Source organism: Furipterus horrens, unplaced genomic scaffold, assembly GCF_987537825.1.
Source record: "Furipterus horrens unplaced genomic scaffold, mFurHor1.1.pri manual_scaffold_3, whole genome shotgun sequence".
In the NCBI taxonomy this organism is placed as follows: Eukaryota; Metazoa; Chordata; class Mammalia; order Chiroptera; family Furipteridae; genus Furipterus; species Furipterus horrens.
Window position 1 is genome coordinate 114,231,135 of NW_028327173.1, and position 19,780 is coordinate 114,250,914.

General features: G+C 34.2%; 1 protein-coding gene across 1 annotated transcript in view; it reads left to right on the forward strand.

The window, feature by feature from the left end:
• The window catches only part of MDGA2 (MAM domain containing glycosylphosphatidylinositol anchor 2), an 849,851-nt gene extending 831,444 nt beyond the window's left edge, over positions 1-18,407 (forward strand). Inside the window, exons 16-17 of the mRNA XM_090270100.1 lie at positions 14,540-14,645; positions 17,149-18,407. Coding sequence (XP_090126226.1) covers positions 14,540-14,645; positions 17,149-17,237 — 195 coding nt within the window. The 3' untranslated portion in view covers positions 17,238-18,407. The remainder of the gene's footprint in view (positions 1-14,539; positions 14,646-17,148) is intronic.
• Positions 18,408-19,780: the final 1,373 nt, after the last annotated feature.

Consider the following 19,780-nt stretch of genomic DNA (forward strand, 5'->3'; position numbering starts at 1 on the left):
TTCTTCATTTTTCATGCACTCGAGATTCATGAAACTTCTTGGATCTGTGGGTTTATAGTTTTACTTAAACACTAGGATTTTCTGGCTAGTGTTTTTAAAATGTTTTTGCTCCCTCTCCTTTCCTTTGAAGACTCCAATTACACATAAATGAGGAAGGACTGAAAAAATGGAATGTATTTATAAAAAGTGTCTACTTATTCTTACATGTTTAAACTTCAGTCACCTTAGAAGTACTCTCCATTTGATTCAATACACCTATCGAGAAGTTTTTTCCACTGATCAATACAGTTTTTGGGCTCATCGATTTTGATGCTTTTTAATGCTTCTGCCATTTTTTGTTTCACTTCTTCCATAGCAGCAAAACATTTGCCTTTGAGGACTTTTTTCATCCGGGTTTAGATCAGGTGAATAAGGAGGTGGGGCAGAGGTGTCATGCTGGTTTTGGTGAAAAACAGAACACAGCACAGTGTGGGCAGATATGCTCGTAAATCACCATTATGAAATGGGCAAACACATTGAGTCTTCAAAAAGACTCACTGAAGCTGAATGCAGCCTCTCACAACAATTCCAGCTGGTACACTGATACAGATGGGTTCCTAGAACACTCACCTAGTAGGGGAAGCCAGTATCCTAAGAGGCCCACCCTTCAGAAGATAATTCCAGGTTTTTGGGTCCCCCCTTGTATAAGCCTCCTTAAAGGTGTTACACGGCTCATTAAGGCTTTACATTTTTAAATTTTTTCTATTTGTGTTTTTGGGTAGCTTTTATTGTCTTCACAGTCACTAATTATATCTTTTGAAATATATAATCTGCCTTCAGTGCTACTTAGTGTATTTTTCATCTCAGCTATTGTACCTTTCATCTCCGTAAACTCAACTTGAGTCTTTAAAAACTATGTCCCATGTTTCTAGTTAATGTTTTGAACATATAAAATAAAATTATAATTGTCATAATGTCATTTTTTGCTAATCTTAAGATCTTGTCAGTTCTTGGTTAGTTTTGATTGTATTTTTTTCCTCCTCATTACAAGTCATTATATTGCTGCTTCTTAGCATGTCTGGTAGTCTGATGGAATGTCAGACACTATGAATTTTACCTTGATAGGTGCTAAATACTTTTCTGTAAATATCATTTAGCTTTTTAGGGATGTTGTTAAGTTACTTAGAAACAGTTTATCATTGTCAGACTTCCCTTTAATGTGACTCTGATTGTACTTCTGGGTATATATTTGAAGAAATCTAAAACAGTGATTTGAAAGACTGTATGCACCATTGTATTCATTGCAGTGTTGTTTACAGTAGCCAAGATATGGAAACGATCCACATGCCCATCAACATATGACTGGATAACAAAGCTGTGGTACATACATACAATGGAATATTACTTGACTGTATAAAAGAATGAACTCTTACCATTTGTGACAGCATGGATGGACCTAGAGGGTATTATGCTAAGTGAAATAAGTCAGCCAGAAAAAGACAAATACCATATGACTTCACTTATATGTGGAGTCTAAAGAATAATATAAGTGAAAAAACAAAACAGAAAGACACTCATAGATACCAGGAGGGGAAGAGGGTTAGGGGGCTTGGTAAAAAAAAGGTGAAGGGATTAAGAAGTACAAATCGGTAACAAAATAGTCATGAGGATCTAAAGTACAGCATAGGAAATATAGTCAATAATATTGTAATAACTATGCATGGTGTCAGGGGGGTTACTGGAAATGTCAAGGGAACACTTTGTAGAGCATATGATTATCTAATCACTATGCTGTACACCTAAAACTAATACAAAATAATATTGAATATAAACTACAATTGAACAAAAAGGAAAAAGAAAAAGGAAAAGGAAAGACTGTTAGGTGTGAGCAGAGCAGTGTTGGGTATAAGGCTAATTCTTTTTCACAACAATCTTTTGAGTACTCTACTCTAGACAGTGCTCCGTGGATTATCGGGTTTTCCAAATCCTGTGTGATCTACGTACTGTTACTTTAAATGTGCCCCTCTGGTTCCTTTTCAGGTCTTGCATAGTTCCCTCATATTAATGTTCTGATCAGCACTGCTCTGAATACATAAGGGGGCCCCTCTGCAGATCTCTCTTTCTGTGCAACACTTTCTTTGACAGTATTCTACCCTGCACACTCCAGGTGCCTTAGACTCCTGGGACTCTGAACTCCACCTTCTCAACTCAGATTTTGTACCAGCCTCCACCTTTGTCTGTTCACACCATGGTCTCTAAATTCTGTGTAGGGCAGTGGTAGGGCTGTGTGATTCCCATCTTTTAGGGATCACTATTCTTCATTACCTGATGTTTTGTGTCCTGAACATCATCATTTCATAAATTCTGTCCAGTTATTTGGTTGGTTCAGATGGGAGGCTAGATCTCATTCATAATACTCTCTCTTCGCTTGAAGGAAATCAAAAAGTAAAGATTTTGAATCATAAATGCATTTCTAAACTATTTACATCACCAGTGGAAAATAAAGATAAATAAAAATCATATTTTGATATTTATGCTCTTTCACAGCCCAATATATTTCTAGGTCCATTGGCTAAGGACTTTCTTTTATTTCATAGATTTTGATCATTGAAGAAACATGAAGCACACCTACACATTTTGTTTTGTTTTGTTTTTGAGTTTCTTGCTTTGAACTATTATCAGGTAAAATATTTTGATGCAGAAATTGTTTATAACGTATGAAGCTTTTCAAAAATACTTTATGACATAAGCTTTTCAAAAATACAGGAAAACATGGTAACAATTGTATGAAATATATTTACATAAAAATCAAGTTGTGAGAAGTTTTAATAATATCTTGATGTAGGTTTGTGGCATTCGAGGACATCTTTAATTCAAGTGGAAAGGATATCTCTTGCCTCTTGGAATTCTAAATGAGATATAAGTGATTGTGAACCTCTGATCCACAAACATTTGCACTGTTTTATTTGTTTGGAGTTCCATGCCTTTTAATTAGTTTGGTCCATAATCCTTTGAAAATATAACCACTTTCAAAATTATTTCAGTATGTCTGATTAGTTTGCTTAGCTGAAAATAAAATTATTTTGTAGTCCATTTCAGGGTAAATTGAAGTTTTGTCATACTGAAATTTCTTTTGTGGCTCTTTTTCTAGAACTTAGCATGATAAGTGCTTATAATGAAAATATATGTTGCTGGATTTGGAAGAATTAGGGTAAATTTTCAACAAAAGTAAAATTAAAAGAGTGTTAGTCTTAGAATATCACATATTTTATATTTTACACCAAGGAAAATATTTAACCATTGCTTTTAGTACCTTATTTCCATCATAGCATATTCTAGATATTTTCTAGAGACATTGTAATACATAAAATATTGTCATTTTATTTCCTTAGTTATAGATGAAAGCAATTCTGGAGAATTTATATTCTTATGTCCTCATTTCAAGATTTGGATATAGGTTTTGAGACAATTTGTCTTAAACCACACTAATATTGACATTAAGTAAGGATCAGAAAAAAAGATTATAGTGCTTCTATTATATCATGCTGACTTTATGTTTATCTGACTAAGCATTATATTAATCTGGAAAAATTGTCCTCCTAAGTAGATATCATACACTCATGTAGATACATAGTGAGCATTCTATGCCAACTTCCACGGCAATTATATAAACATGATGATGATTCCAGAAGCAACCCTGAAAGCACTTTCCACTTGCAGTTCACAGTGCAATTTCTTTCCTCTGTCTTTGCCAACAATTGCACTCTCATCAAATTATTTCATATAAGAAGCTTTGCCAACTAATGGACTTTTATCCAACAAGCAGAGTCTTCTGAAGTTAAACTCACTGTTCATATTTGTATAGCTTCTCCAGGGAAGAAGCTACGGTTACCTACCTGGTTTATATAGTTGCCTCTCTTCTTCAAGTCTCCTCTGTAATGGTTAAGGCTGGTTCAGTTATTTGCTGACTCTCTAAAAAAATAAAGGTAAAATTATTAGTGTTAATTTATATTTAATTAATAATTAAAATGTTCAAGTTACATATATCCTGAAGCTTGTCCAAGCGTTGTATACTCTCAGTTTTCAAACTGTATTCCTGGACTTTGTGTTTGCCTTAGCAATAGTGATCAGAAGGCATGTATTTCTCCTCAGGAAAAAAAGATGTTGTGAACATTTGCACAAGGCACCATTAATGCTGAAGTCAGATTATCAGAGGTGCACTGTATGTATTCTTTGACTCCCCCTCTACTTTTCCTCATCAGTGCTGCGTGTAGCTAGCTATTCTCTTGCTGAGAAATTCTATTTGAATATAAGCTTTGACAGCATCACCTATATCTCTGTCTCTGTATTCATATTTGCATCTATGTATAAAGCATTATAATGCATGTAAGAAACTGTCAGTCCATGAATCGAAGTAATTTTGTGAGGTACAATTCAAATAAGTTCCACTTGAATTTATAAAACCAAGAGGTAACTACTTAACTTTCTAATTATGCAGTTTTTCTTGCATACTGAGTTTGCTGAATTGCATTACATACTATGAAAACATTAAAATTTGAACGTGTCATTTCAGTGAAGAAATCCTTTTTCAATAATATCAATATGGTTGTGTATGAGGAAAAGGTTTTCATAATCTGAACCCTCTTTTAGAAGACCTAAACCTAAGCATTTCCTCCCCAAGCATCTAGATGTTGTTAATTTATTCTTAATGGCAATTAAACCAAATGCATTTTGAAACATAGAAGAGGAAAGGAACATATTTTTATCTCTGTAGTCAGAACCATGATGGTATTTCATAAAATATGACATAATTTAACCTATTCAATTTGAGAGCATTTTAGATTTTTTTCATTGTATAGAAGTCATATCTGCCATATTGGGATACATCATATTATAATTAATTTCAAAGTTCTCTATTTTTATATTTGAGAAAAAAATGTTTGTCACCAAGGATTTATTTTTATAAACACTTGAAAGTTGGGCCATGCTGCATTCTTAAATTTAGTATCTATGCATCTTATTTTTGTTATCTACCTCACAGTCAAAACAATATTTTAAAAGTATCCATTTAAGTCTTAGTCTGGAAGCCATTTATGAGTTTATTAGAATCTACAAAGTTTTGTTATAATAATTAAAAGATATCATTGTTGTTGAAGTTCAGAGCATAAAAAATCAATGCAATAAATATTTTTTTGTGTGAGAGTCAAGACAATTTAAACACAATCTGTGTCTTCTGAATAGCAAATCTTCTATGGAGATTAACAGGAAACAAACATTCTGCTCAGGACCTTTATCTTCCTGCTCAAATCAGACCCTGAGGAAGACTACAGTATTTCTTTGGCCTATTTGATTAGATTTCCTGTTGTCATGGCTTTACAAATAAATATTAAAAACCCTGATTATAACTCTGCCAAGAGTGCGATTGTCTGAAGTTATTTGTATCATTCTAGTAACAACTGCTACTCATTCCCTGATTTATTTCCATGCAATGCATGCAACACCTGCTTTGCTTATATAGAAAGTAATCAACTTGCTTTATACAGTGACAAACTGTATCATCCTTAGCTGTACCAATAAATGTAAATAATAGATTTACAAATCAGCCTACTTCTTTTACTGTAACAATTCACTCATGATCACCAAGGAGTGAAGTATTCAGGTAAGAGAATATTCTAGATATGGGCAGTCCTCTAGACAAATGAAACTTTGATTTTTGCTGATTTGTATCTTTGCTTTTCAGCTAACTGCACACCTACAGTCAACATACTGCCAGCAGGAAAGTGGCACACATATTCAGTTACATTGGTCAGTCGACTCTGATGTTGACCACAAAAAGCTCTCCAATACTCCCTCTCAATCTGCCCATACCCAAAAAGGGACAGCATTCGTCACAACCTCTCTGCCACAGGGCTTTTATCTTTAGTATAAACCTAGGTTCCACGTTGTTTCTGATCAAGCTGCACAGAGAGGCCAAAGGAAGGGAAGAAAAAGGAAATTAGAAGAGAAAGTAGGGGTGTTTAACAGTTTAAAGTCAGTAACAGAAGTTTTGAAATGCTGTGAGCAGTGACAGGATCATCCTAGGGGTAACAGTTCTGAAAATTTCAGAAGTCATTTTGATGATGTATATATTTTAATTTTGATTTTTAAAAATAATACCATTACTTTTATCTTGAATCTTATCCCCAGGTAACAAAATTTATTAAAAATCATTATGTACTTTAAATAAGAAAAAACTGTGGTTAGTTTTACTATCTAGTCACATCTGCATAACTAAGATGGAAAATCCATGTATCCCAAGCCTGTTTCTCTAGAATCCCTTCCAAAAAGGATAATAACTTTAGCTTCTGTTTAAATTCTGTGTAAGCAGATGCAGAACATTCTAACCTACCCTTATTAGCTTTTTCACCAGCATCTCACTTTGCACACAGAGCATATCCCTTTATCTTTGCCATAGCTACATTGCAAACCTGAATTCTACTCTGTGAGCAGTGTTTATTCCCTTTCCCTTCCCTCTTCATCTTCTAAAATGATCATTCCTGATGACTCAGGAGGTTTCCTCTTACCATACCAAATTTTCACAAATAATACATTCTTATATCCGCTTCATTCTAGAATTAAATTTTGGCTGCAAGGCAAAAATCTTCACTTAATTCAGTTTGAACCCTTAAAATACCTGCATAAAAGAAAATTTTCTGATGACAGCACTTCACTCACATTCAATAAATTATTAGCCTGTGGCATAATCGATCTGTTTGATTCATATCAACACAAATCTAAGAGTTTTGACTTTTTCCAAGCTAACATTCCATTCATGCTATTATCTTCAGAAGAAAAGACTCAGCATCCCATAAGTAACACTATAAAGAGGGTTGGAATAACCACTTATTTATTCTTTTTTATTTTTATTTTTATTTTTGTTCTCTTTCTATTACAGTTGTCCCACATTTTCCCCCATTGCTCTGCCCCCATCCAGCCCACACCTTCTCCCACAGTCAATCCTTACCTCATTGTCCATGTGAATGGGTTATTTATACTAGTTCCTTTACTAAATACTTCCTCTATTTATCCCCCTACTCTCTCTCCCCCCACTGCCCCCTGATAACTGTTAATCTGTTCCTTGTTCAGTTTTGTTCATTTGTTTGTGTTGTTCATTAGTCTCCTGTATTAGGTGATATATGGTATTTTTCTTTCATTACCTGGCTTATTTTGCTAAGCATGATTCTCTCTAGTTCCATCCATGTTGTTGCAAATGGCCGGGGTACCTTCTTTCTTTCTGCAGCATAGTATTCCATTGTGTAAATGTACCAGTTTTTTTAATCCATTCATCTACAGATGGGCACTTAGGCTGTTTCCAGCACTTAGCTATTATAAACAGTGCTGCTATGAACATAGGGGTTCATAAGTTATTTTGAATTAGGGTTTCAGGATACTTTGGGTATAATCCTAGCAATGGAATCACTGGTTCAAAAGGCAGTTCCATTTTTAGCTTTTTGAGGAAATTCCATACTGTTTTTCAAAGTAGCTGCACCAGTCTTCATGCAGCAGTGCACTAGGGTCCCCTTTTCTCCGCATCCTCGCCAGCACTTGTTTGTTGATTTGTTGATGAAGGCCATTCAGACCAGTGTAAAGTGGTATCCCACTGTGGTTTTTATTTGCATCTCTCTGATGGCTAGTGATGTTGAGTATTCTTTCATGTGTCTTTGGACCCTCTGTGGATACTCTTTGGAGAAGTGTCTGTTCAGGTCCTTTGCCCATTTTTTAATTGGGCTGTCTGTCTTCTTGATGTTGAGGCATGTAAGTTCTTTATATATTTTGGAGATCAATTCCTTATCTGAGGTATCATTGGCAAATATGTTTTCCCATATGCTTGGTTCCCTTTTTATCTTGCTGATGTTTTCTTTTGCTAAGCGGAAACTCTTTAGTTTGATGTAGTTCCATTTGTTTATTTTTTTCCTTTGTTTCCTTGCCTTAAGAGATGTATCAGTGAAAATATTGCTACGTGGGATATCTGAAACTTTCCTGCCTACGTTTTCCCCTAGGATTTTTATGGTGTCACGGCTTACATTTAATTGTTTGCTCCATCTTGAGTTTATTCTGGTGTGTGGTATAAGTTGGTGGTCTAGTTTCATTTATTTTTCATGTCCCTGTCCAGTTCTCCCAACACCATTGTTGAAGAGGCTCTTTTCACTCCATTTTGTGTTCCTTCCCCCGTTGTCAAATATTAGTTGACCATAGAGGCCTGGGTTTATTTCTGGGCTCTCTATTCTGTTCCACTGATCTATATGTCTGTTCTTATGCCAGTACCAGACTGTTTTGATTACAGTGGCTTTGTAGTATAGTTTGATATCAGGTATTGTGATTCCTCCTACTGTGTTCTTCTGTCTCAGGATTGCTTTGGCTATTCGGGGTCTTTTTTGGTTCCATATGAATTTTTGGAGTATTTGTTCTAGGTCTGTGAAATATGTCATTGGTATTTTAATAGGGATTGCATTGAATCTGTAAATTGCTTTGGGTAGTATGGACATTTTAATTATGTTAATTCTTCCAGTCCATGAACATGGTATTTGCTTCCATTTATTTGTATCTTCCTTAATTTCTTTCTTCAGTGTTATATAGTTTTCTGAGTATAGGTCTTTTATCTTTTTGGTTAAATGTATTCCTAGATACGTTATTTTTCCTGTTGCTATAGTAAATGGAATTTTTTTAAGTTTCTATCTCTGATATTTTATTGTTGGTGTACAAAAATGCCTTTGATTTCTGAATATTGACTTTGTACTCTGCTATCTTGCCAAGTTCACTTATTATGTCAAGTAGATTTTTAGTGGACTCTATAGGGTTTTCTATGTACACTATCATGTCACCTGCAAATAATGACAGTTTTACTTCTTCTTTTCCATTTTGGATGTCTTTTATTATTTTTTTCTTATCTGATTGCTGTGGCTATAACTTCCAAGACTATATTGAATAGGAGTGGAGAGAGAGGACACCCTTGCCTTGTTCCTGATCTCAGAGGGAAGGCTTTCAGTTTTTGCCCATTGAGTATGATGTTGGCTTCAGGTTTCTCATGTATGGCCTTTATTATGTTGAGGTATGCTCCCTCTATTTCAATTTTGCTGAGTGTTTTCATCATAAATGGGTGTTGTACTTTATCAAATGCTTTTTCAGCATCGATTGATATGATCATGTGGTTTTTGTCTTTCATTTTGTTTATGTGGTGTATTACATTTATTGATTTGCGAATATTAAACTATCCTTGCATCCCTGGGATGAATCCCACTTGATCGTGGTGTATGATCTATTTAATGTGTTGCTGGATCCAGTTTGGCAATATTTTGTTGAGGATTTTAGCATATATGTTCATCAGCAATATTGGCCTGTAGTTTTCCTTCTTTGTGTGTCTTGACCTGGTTTTGGTATTAGGGTAACACTGGCTTCATAGAAAGAGTTTGGGAGTTTTCCCTCTTCTTGGACTTTTTTTGAATAGTTTGAGAAGAATAGGAGTTAGTTTTTCCCTAAACATTTTTTAAAATTCACCTGTGAAGCCATCCAGTCCAAGGCTTTTGTGTGCCTGGAAGTTTTTTTATTACCGTGTCAATTTCCTTCTTTGTTATTGGTCTGTTAGGGCTTTCTGATTCTTCTTGATTCAGTTTTGGAAGATTATATGTTTCCAGAAATTTGTCCCTTTTATCTAGGTTGTCGTGTTTCTTGTCATACAGTTGTTTGTAGCAATTTCTTACAATTCTTTGTATTTCTGTGATGTCAGTTGTGATTTCTCATGTTTTGATTCTGATTTTGTTTATTTGGGTATTCTCTCTTTTTTTCTTGATGAGCCTGGTTAAAGGCTTGTTGATTTTGTTTATCTTTTCAAATAACCATCTCCTACTTTTGTTGATCTTTTGAATTGTTTGTTTAGTCTCTATGTCATTTAATTCTTCTCTGATCTTGATGATTTCCTTCCATCGACTCGCTCTGGGCTTTGTTTGTTGTTCTTCTAGTTCTTGTAGCTTTAGGGTTAGATTTTTTATTTGAGATTCTTCTATCTCTTTTAGGTAGGCCTGTATTGCTATGAACTTTCCTCTCAGGACTGCTTTTGCTGTGTCCCATAGGTTATGGGCTGTTGTGTGTTCATTATCATTAGTTTCCAGAAACTTCTTGATTTCTTCCTTGATGTCATTGTTAATCCATTAATATTTAATATCACGTTATTCATTCTTCATGAGTTTGAATGTCTTTGAGTTTTTTCCTTGAGGTTGATTTCTAGTTTCAAGGCATTGTGATCTGAGAAGATGCTTGATATAACTTCAGTTTCCTTTTTGAAGATCTGTCCATTGTTGACAATGGGGTGTTAAAGTTCCCTACTATGAGTGTGTTGCTTTTGATATCCTTCTTGTAGTCTTCCAAGATTTTCCTTATATATTTGGGTGCTCCTACATTGGGTGCATATATGTTTTCAAGGGTGATATCTTATTGATGGATTGTTCCCTTAAGTATTATGAAATATCCTTCTTTGTCGCTTTTTATGGCCTTTACTATGAAATCTGTTTTCTCTGATATAAGTATTGCTACCCCAGCTTTTTCTTCATGTCCATTTGCTTGGAATACTTTTACCCATCCCTTCGCCTTCAGTCTGTGTAAATCTTTTGTTTTAAGGTGTGTTTCTTGTAGACAGCATATATGTGGGTCATGTTTTTATATCCAATCTGCTACTCTATGTCTTTTGATTGGAGAATTGAATCCATTTACATTTAAGGTTATTATTGACAGGTATTTATTCATTTCCCTTTGTTCCTGTGTTCCTCTCCCTCTCTCTTTTTCTTAAAACATTCTCTTTAGCATCTCTTGCAAAGCTGGTTTGGTGGAGATGTATTCTTTTAGTCTTCCTTTGTCTGGGAAACTCCTTATTTCACCTTCCATTTTGAAAGAGAGCCTTGCTGGGTAGAGTAGTTTTGGTTGTAAGCCTTTGTTTTTCATCGCTTAAAATATTTTTGACCATTTCCTTCTGGCTTGTAGTATTTCTGTTGAGAAATCGGTCAATAGCCTTACCGGAGCTCTCTTGTATGTTATTTGCTGTTTTTCTCTTGCTTTTAGGATTCTCTTTTTATCTCTGAATGTTGCCATTTTAATTATTATGTGCCTTGGAGTGGGTTTTTGGGGGTTTCTCTTCATTGGGGCTCTCTGTGCTTCCTGGACTTGCATGACTTTTTCTCTCATCAAGTTAGGAAAATTTTCTGTCATTACTTTTTCAATCAGGTTTTTTATCCCATGCTCCTCTTCTTTACTTTCTTGTATCCCTATGTTTCGATTTTTTTTTTTTGTTTGTTTCATGCTATCCAGCAGTTCTCTTACACCCTTTTCATTCTTTTTCAGTGTTTTTTCATTTTGTTGTATTGTTTGGGAATTTTTTTCTAACTCGGTGAGTCCTCTAACTCACTGATCTGGTCCTTGCTTCATTTAGCCTTCTTTTGATTGATTCTACTGTGTTCTTTAGTTCAGAAATTGTATTATCCATTTCTTCCTGGTTCTTACTGAGAGATTCTATGTCATTTTTTATGCTGGTGTAGTTCTCCATAAGTTCCTTGTAGCTTTCCTGGAGTTCTTTGTAGTTTCCCTGGAGTTCTTTGTAGTTCCCCTGGAGTTTGTTGTAGTTTTATTTGAGTTTGTTGAGTTCATTGAGCTCTCTCATTATTATTTTTTTTGAATTCCATGTCTGATAGTTTGCTTACCCCTCTTTCATTTATTCCTGCTTCTGGGAATTCCTCCTTTCCTTTTGGTGGGGTGTTGCTTCTGTTTGGTATGGTGTTATTCCACCCTCCACCCCCCATTTTGGGTGCTGGTCTTGTTTGTTTCTGCTTCTTAGATTGATCTGCTTTTATTTTCTGCCTTTGTGGTATGACCTTCTGTGGTAGGAATATGTGTTATTCAGTGGTGCAGACTCCTTGATCTCCTTAACTTGATGCTTTTGGGATGCCCTTTATGCCTTTATTTGGACTCTCTAGTAGTATTTTTGCTTTTGTTTGTTGTATTGCTCTTTGGTGGGTCCTTCCTTTAAATTAGCTGACTGAGAGTCACTCTGCCCACTTCTGACAGTTGTTGAGCTGCCTCTGGTTAATGCCTTTTGGAGGAGAGTAGTATGCTTATGAGATTATTCCTGTAGCACTGAGGTTAAGTCTGCCCTGGGATCTGTTCTGCTGCTCCTCCAGTTTTTTCTCCAGAACCAGCATCCAAAGTTTTCCAAAGCTCCTCTAGTTCATTTCACCTTCTTTCAGCTGCAGCCCAGATTGAGTGTGGGAAGTGTACTTTTTTTCTGCCAACCAGCAGGTGGGCCAGGGCAATGGGCAGGCGGTGGGGTACATGCCGGGAGCTTTCTCCCTATATCAGTCTTAACAGTTTCCTTTCACTTGCTGTCATCTAGAAATTGTCAAGGTGATGATGTCCTCATGTGTGAGTGACTTCATCGTTGGGTAATATGAGCCAGGATTAAAATTGCTGCTATGTTTTGAGTAGACTGAAGCCCAGATGTATTTTAGGGGCTCCTGCTCCCCCACACCTCTTTTATCCACTTATTTATTCTAACACTGATTCTCTACCAGGTAAGTGGCATAGGTGCTTATGGGAGCAGTTTTTGGTGACCTTAAAGAGATTTTTGCTCTAAATAAGTTAATCTAAGAATGTTATGGAATGCATTCACTTTGGTCTTGTTTGACATTGCTAAAAATATTTTAATGTCTAGCAATAACAATAAGGTACTGGTTAAACAAATATCCACAAGGTGGAACATTCCTCAGTCATTAAGGTAACTTCTTTTCCATATATAGTGCTCTTGAATATTTATATTACTGATAATTTTAAAAATTCTCACTTGTCATTTAAACAGTCATCTAAGGGTTTTTTAGTCACTTCCCAGTACCTTCCAAAACACCAACCTCAAGTCAAATATAAGTAATTATTTCCAAACAGCCCAAGTAATGCTTCATTGCTGATTCTGAGGACTGAGCATTTATATACTGCCAACTGGTTCAGAATATTTGAATGCTGGCCTGCAGTTTTATTATGGCTTCAATTATACAGGATGTTTTTCCAAGAAATGGCTTTGGACACGCTTTATTAACATACTTCATCATAAGTAAGCAGGAAAACCTCTCTACAGAAATTGAATATAATAAAAAACTCAATTTTTTCTTCTTTGTGTTATGAAAATAGTTTTTATTCTTACAGATGCTATTTAAGCAGGGGACAGGGACTTGATACCAAAGTTGATAACTAATTCCTCTACTTACTAATTAGTACAGTTGATAAAATTGTAATAGTAGTATGTCAGAAACCAATGGATCAAAGTCTGCTTTTCAAAGGATTCTTAAGTTCTCTAAAAATCACCACAAATTTGCCTTTAAGATACCACATTAAGATAGCATCTATAACAAAAAATAAAAACAAAAATTTTGGTATTTATATAAATAGTTATTCACCCTAAATTGCTGCAATGAAATAAAGCTCGAAATTCTCTAAAAATGCACACATCAGCTTGATGTTAAAAATTGCTCTTTATTACCCTAATTATTCTCTGGAAAGACCAAATACATATTTCATTTTGACATGTAGAAGTTTTTTCTGGGACTAGAGTTACAAAATGCATAAGTTGCCTTTTAGTATTAAAAGGACTTAAAGGTTTAGCTGGAAGCAAGGAATAAATAAGGGGGTATAGAAAAAATTCTGAAAGATTATTTTTTCTCTAAAAATGAAATATTAATTGCTAAAATATTTTGCTAACTTTCCTTATATTGTCACTGCATGCAGAATTTAGCAATAAAGGGAGAGGATTTTACTCATCTACTCTTTCAACACTCATGTATTAAACCTCAGTGCCAACCACTGTTCTAGATGCTGGAAATTCAAAAGTCTGCCACTAAACACTCATGATAAGTAGACCTACAAATATCTTCAGGTGTTTAAAAATAGAATGTCAATAGTAAAAACATAGTGGTAAGTTATAAAATTTGGAGAATATGAAGAACCTATTCACTGTATTTGCAAGAGAGCAAACAATTTCTTAGAGATGGTAAACCCTTGCTCTAGGCTTCAAAAAAAAAAAAAAAAAAAAAACCCATAATACTGTTGTAGAAAACCCAAAACTGATTCATTCTTTAAAATGTCTATAAAACCAGTGTTATATGTTTATAGAAATTTGGGGAAAATCTTTTATAGAAAAATAGTGTTCAAAGGAAAGATTTTCCTTACCCCAGAAAATAAAAGTAATAGAATTTAATAGGATTTATAATAGAGGTTTTATTATATTATTCAATTAATTATAGTTTTGTTTTAAAATCAACAGAGATTTTCTGTAAAACTATATATACACACACACACATATTATGCAAGGTATATCCTATTGCATTATTGGTTTTATTAAGATACTTTAGTTTTGGTAAGAATTTTAAAGGTCATCAATTATAAAAGATGTTTGGATTGTTGACAATTTGAAGTTTTGCGCCTCAATTTCTTAATAGAAATTAATCTGCAACTTAAAGCTCTACACTTAGGTTTCTTTCATTCATATTTGTAGCTAATTTTTGAAGGTATTCGAGGTCCTGGCATTGAAGGTGACATTGCCATTGATGATGTATCAATTGCAGAAGGAGAATGTGCAAAACAAGACCTGGCAACTAAGAGTAAGTGTCTCCTGTTGAATTGGTTTGACAAGATGTTAAAGTAAGTAATTACAATCAAACTACTATGTTATAATTTTAAAAGTTTATTTTTATTTAGTATTTTAAAATATTTTAATTGATATTATTAATATCAGATATTTTTAACTTTTCTGAAAATAGTTGGCTAATCTGTATGGTCAGCAAACATTTATATAGACATATATCTTTATTCCCTCAGTTTATGAAGATATTGCCTAGGTGTCACTTTTGCTAAACATTTAAACAAATTTCATATTGTAAACAGCGCATATACACACACACACACACACACACACACACACACGTATGTAATGGCTTAGCCCTATTTTTTTTCTGGTATAATTAATCTCTTCTACCTGTACCACAGTCAATTGTTTAGTAATTTGGTTTCACTTTTACTCTGGTTTGACTATTATGATTTAATTATACCTTTAAATTTTAGTTTTTACCACTAATTTATTTTTATATAAAAGAGATGTAAATAAAAATGATAAGTAATGTAAAAAGCCTCAGAATTATGTATTTGGCTGCTTCTTAAAAACATCTTCCTCATGTTATTTATTTGATATTGAGAAGTCTAAAGTTATTTCTATTACAAACTTCCAGCTGAAGAATTTTCATAGGACCATCTGGAATCTTCAATTTTGTGATCATATAAAGAGGTATCCATGAAACTAAATTTATAAAAATAAATTCATCAATTATTCACATACAAAAGGACCAGGACCATGAAAACCCATGTTATATTTAGTCTAGAGCAAATCAGAGTCTTTGTTAATTGAGTACAATTAGTGAGAAATTATATCAGTGTATTTGTTGAAAGTAATATTTCTATGAAAACCCAGTGACTGCTCTCTCATATGAACTGAATTGATTCCATTCTACACATTGTAAAAAGACAAAAACTAAGATTGTATATAAAAATGAGCCATTTTGCTCATAGCTTTACCTTCTTGTCATTACACCTAGCATTTCAAGGAATACAGTTAGTAAAAATTTCACCCTGTGTCTGGCTAATTTTGCCTTTGCTGACTAGTAGCTGTACTCAGATCAAGCAGGTTTGTCCAATGCACAGGAAAACGTGCTTTCTCCTCAGAGAGGAATGCAGTTGCTTTTGGATTTCATAACATGAACCAGTGACAGTAGCATATTAACTGAAGACAGTTACCATCTTATACAGAAAATTTACATTTTCATAATTCAATCACTGAAAACTATTATAAATTAAATGCAATAAGGTGAATTAAACTTTCCTAAAGGGGAAAGCAAGAGAACATAATTTACTCCTGAAAGAAGAAAGCAGACGTGGTAACAGTAGGCACAGTGAAATAACAACAAAAACCCATTGGGGCTGTATTATTACACAATAGAATGTCTTCTTAAACTACTAAATCCAGAGAAATATCTGGCTGTTTTAAATGAAACAAATCTATAAGTATTAAAGAGATTTTTATTTAGCCTCTATAAATCAGAGGAAACAAATAATCCTAATTAAACAAAAAAATTCTCTTTGGTATGGGGAAGTATTCTGTTACATTTGTCTCATTTATAAAATTTGTTTTGATGAATAATTTTTTATGTGTATTAAATTAATGTTAATGTCTAAGTACAAACCAGTTTGGAAGCTAAAAGCTTCTTCCTAACTGCTCAGGTTCCAAACCCTGCTCAGGCAGTTAATAGTACTGTGTCCACACCTCCAAAAGCTGAGACTGTATGCCTCTTATTTTCAAAACTCAGCTCTCTCCTAGGTGATCGCCATTCTGCAACTTAAGCCAGGTTAATGAAATACTGGGTTTACCTTTGTTAGCATTCCCAGGTAAGGTATATATTCTAAGATGTATCACCTGGTCTTGAGGCTTTAGGTGAAATACAAACTGTAGAAGGAATCTCAAGGCAGATTGCTGGAAGAAAGTTTTTAGTTTGAATGAACTTCGTAGTGCTTCTAAAAATTACGCTAAAGAGATAATTACTTAATTTATAGATATTGGACTGATCTACACATATGTAATCCACTATTTGCAGTAGCTACTTTCCCTAGCCATAACAGTTTCTTCCTAGTTTTTGTCAAGAGTAGTTTTTTTCTCTCAGTCTTTAAGCTTCAACATTTCCGGAAGCTTGAAAAAGAAAAATTGGCCATTCAGGATTTCTGAGAATCTTCTGTAGGTGCATGATTTTATGTGGCTAGCAGAACTCTTAGGTTGAGTTCTGCCACAAACTCACACAAATATCTTCGAAACATGTTTTTGTATCATTTTATATCAATTTAAATCCAAAAACAGGTTTATTTTATCAAATGCTTAAGTTATATTCCTTTCACTTCTCTTGCAAATTAAGCTGATAAATAAAACTGAAAAATAAAGTTTTCCAGAAATCTTTTCCATATACAAAAATAGTTTCATTAGTTCACTTAAGTTATATTGATTGTTACATGGAATACTTATTTTCTGTTTGGTTGTTTCTTGGCACTTGTTTTCCTTTTCTTTAGATTCCGTTGATGGTGCTGTTGGAATCTTAGTACATATATGGCTTTTTCCAGTTATTGTCCTCATCTCTATCCTAAGTCCTCGAAGGTGACCTTATCCTGGCAGAGGCTATAAGAGATTCACCAGGCACTGGCATGAAGAGTCTTTGTAAACGGACATTGAAAAAACAAACTACCAAAGATTCCTCCACTGACTACTGACTCAAAATAAAATAATAAAAACAAAATGTTTAAGCACTGGGGATAAAGAGACATCATGGAAGTATAACATTTTCCAAGCTACATATAAAAGATTGTCTTGACCTGAGCAAAGAAGAGACCTTCAGGTGCTTTTGTGGCTGAAAAGATTACAGCATCATCTGGTCATCTGGTTGAACTCTGGAAAAAAAAAAAAAAAAGCTATAGAAATTCTTGTCAAAGCACAAAGTCATGGCTGGTTTTGTTTCAAATGAATAGTTTGCTTGTTACCATGGAAACCTAATGGCCTGCCAACAAAAACCTCACTGTAAACAGGGTACATGAAGAGCTGGCATTTACTTGCCTTTGGAGAAGGTTTAACGTAGAGAATTAAACAAATGTAGGCCCTTTTACCTTTGGTTGTTACCCTTCCTTGAAAAGAACCCGAACTCAGAATTATTTAAAACATTCATCCTCCCCACCTGATCCCCATTCTACCTTTATTATTTTTATTTGTTTTTCTCCCACGGCTAAGCCAGGTAACTGTATGCTGTCTCTTTTTGCATGCACTACTATCCAGGAGAGCGAACCTGGGCTTACATAATACACAGGCTTATTGGAGTTTGCTCGCGGCCACTTGACCACCCAAATTAAGTCATCTGTTCCAATGAAGAAACCAAACCACCAACTTTTATAAATTGCCATGGAAACTAAGTGCCTTCAGTGAAACAAGCCTGAATAATTTTCAACTCAGAAGCTTGCACTGCTGAGAGTGGTTTGTGTGAAACTATTTTGTAAACAAACTACAGAGCCTAAATGTGCAAATTACAGGCAAGACAACAAAGCCGCTTCTGAAGAAGAAAGGACCGAAGCTGCTGCGTAAGCCCATGCAGACGAGCTATTTGTTGTTTGACCAGACAGCCATGGCCTTTCGGCTTATTGTCTATTACAGAATAACTTCCATTGAAACCAGACGTGGGAGCGACATTTTTTTCTTCCAGGTTATTAAATGGGTCAACCAGAGCAAAAGGTTAAGCTAATACTTAGCGCAGAAGGCGGTAAAACATGAGAAATTTTTTTTTTTTTTTTTTTTTTACTCTAACCTCCATTTGAAATGAAATTGGCTCTAGATTTAGAGGGAATAAGAAAATGTTTGTGATTGCAGTGCATACAAACTCTACAGCGGAACTGGACCTGCAAAATCTGGCTTTATTCTAAACACTGAGGGTAATATGCCTCTGCCCTTTAGTCAGACTCTGTGCAAATTGTGAAATATTATTTTATTATTTTACAAAGATTAAAAAACACTTTTACAAAAAAACAAAAACCTGTAAAAATGATTTTGAGCTACCTGAGGACAAATCATACCTTTAACCAGCCAGTTTTCCAATGCATTGTAAATTTCACTTAAACCTGTTGGTTATGAAAATTTGAAGACCTTTTTCCTTAAATTATCTCAGCTTTTAACTTCATTTAAAAAAGACTTTTGTCTAAAGAAGAATATTATTATTATATGTTCTTTCCACACCCCAGGAGTTAAAAAAAACTGATTATGCAAGTAATTGGGATATAAGTATTAAATTATAACATTTGCAAATATTAATATAAAAAGCACAACAAAATGTAGTGGAAAAATGACACAGCTTGATTTTTTTTTAATTATGTAGAAATGTTTGTGCAAATTCAGTAATTCAACTTAAAAGATAATTTTACAGCTATGTTCAATAAAGCCTCTTTCCAGGTAAGGTATGAAAAGCAGTATGTGTGTTTGTTGAGCAATGTTCACTTATCACCAAAATGAGACTAGCCATACAATTTATCTGTTATGTTACCATGGGATAAGTCTTCAGTGCTTCATGTACCTTAATGTCTACAGGAAGTAATTTTATTAGGAACTCCCTGATGCACTCATCCATATTTGTAATACATGATTAAAAGTGTCATATCTTTGAAAGTAAAATATGAAACAAATATGAACTTGGAATTCAATGTGTGTTTTCACAGTTTAGGAGGGGACCAGTCTGAATATCTAGGTAGTGATAGGATTGAACTAGACCAAAACCTTTAAATTAAATAGAATAAACACACAAATTTCATGACTTTTTTTAAACAAAACAGGCATATTGAATTTTTTTCAAAATTACAGTTAACCATCTATTTTATTACACCAAAGAAATAAACAATATTTGGGCACTTAGCTTAATATATACTAAAATCTCCCTTCAGCTTGCCTTCCACTTTGTGTGGCAAATATCCACTTTCTCAACTATCTTCCATTAGTGGATCCTCTTTTTAGTTGACTTTCTGGACACTCATTGCTTGTAATATCAATAAAAAGGTTTTAGACCTAAACAGAGGCTTAACTCATTACTGCCTTCTTTTCTTGAACTTTGATTTGAGTGAGGATTTTTCAGAAAACGAAAAAACTATTCCTTTTCTCCTCAGTAATTTACACTAA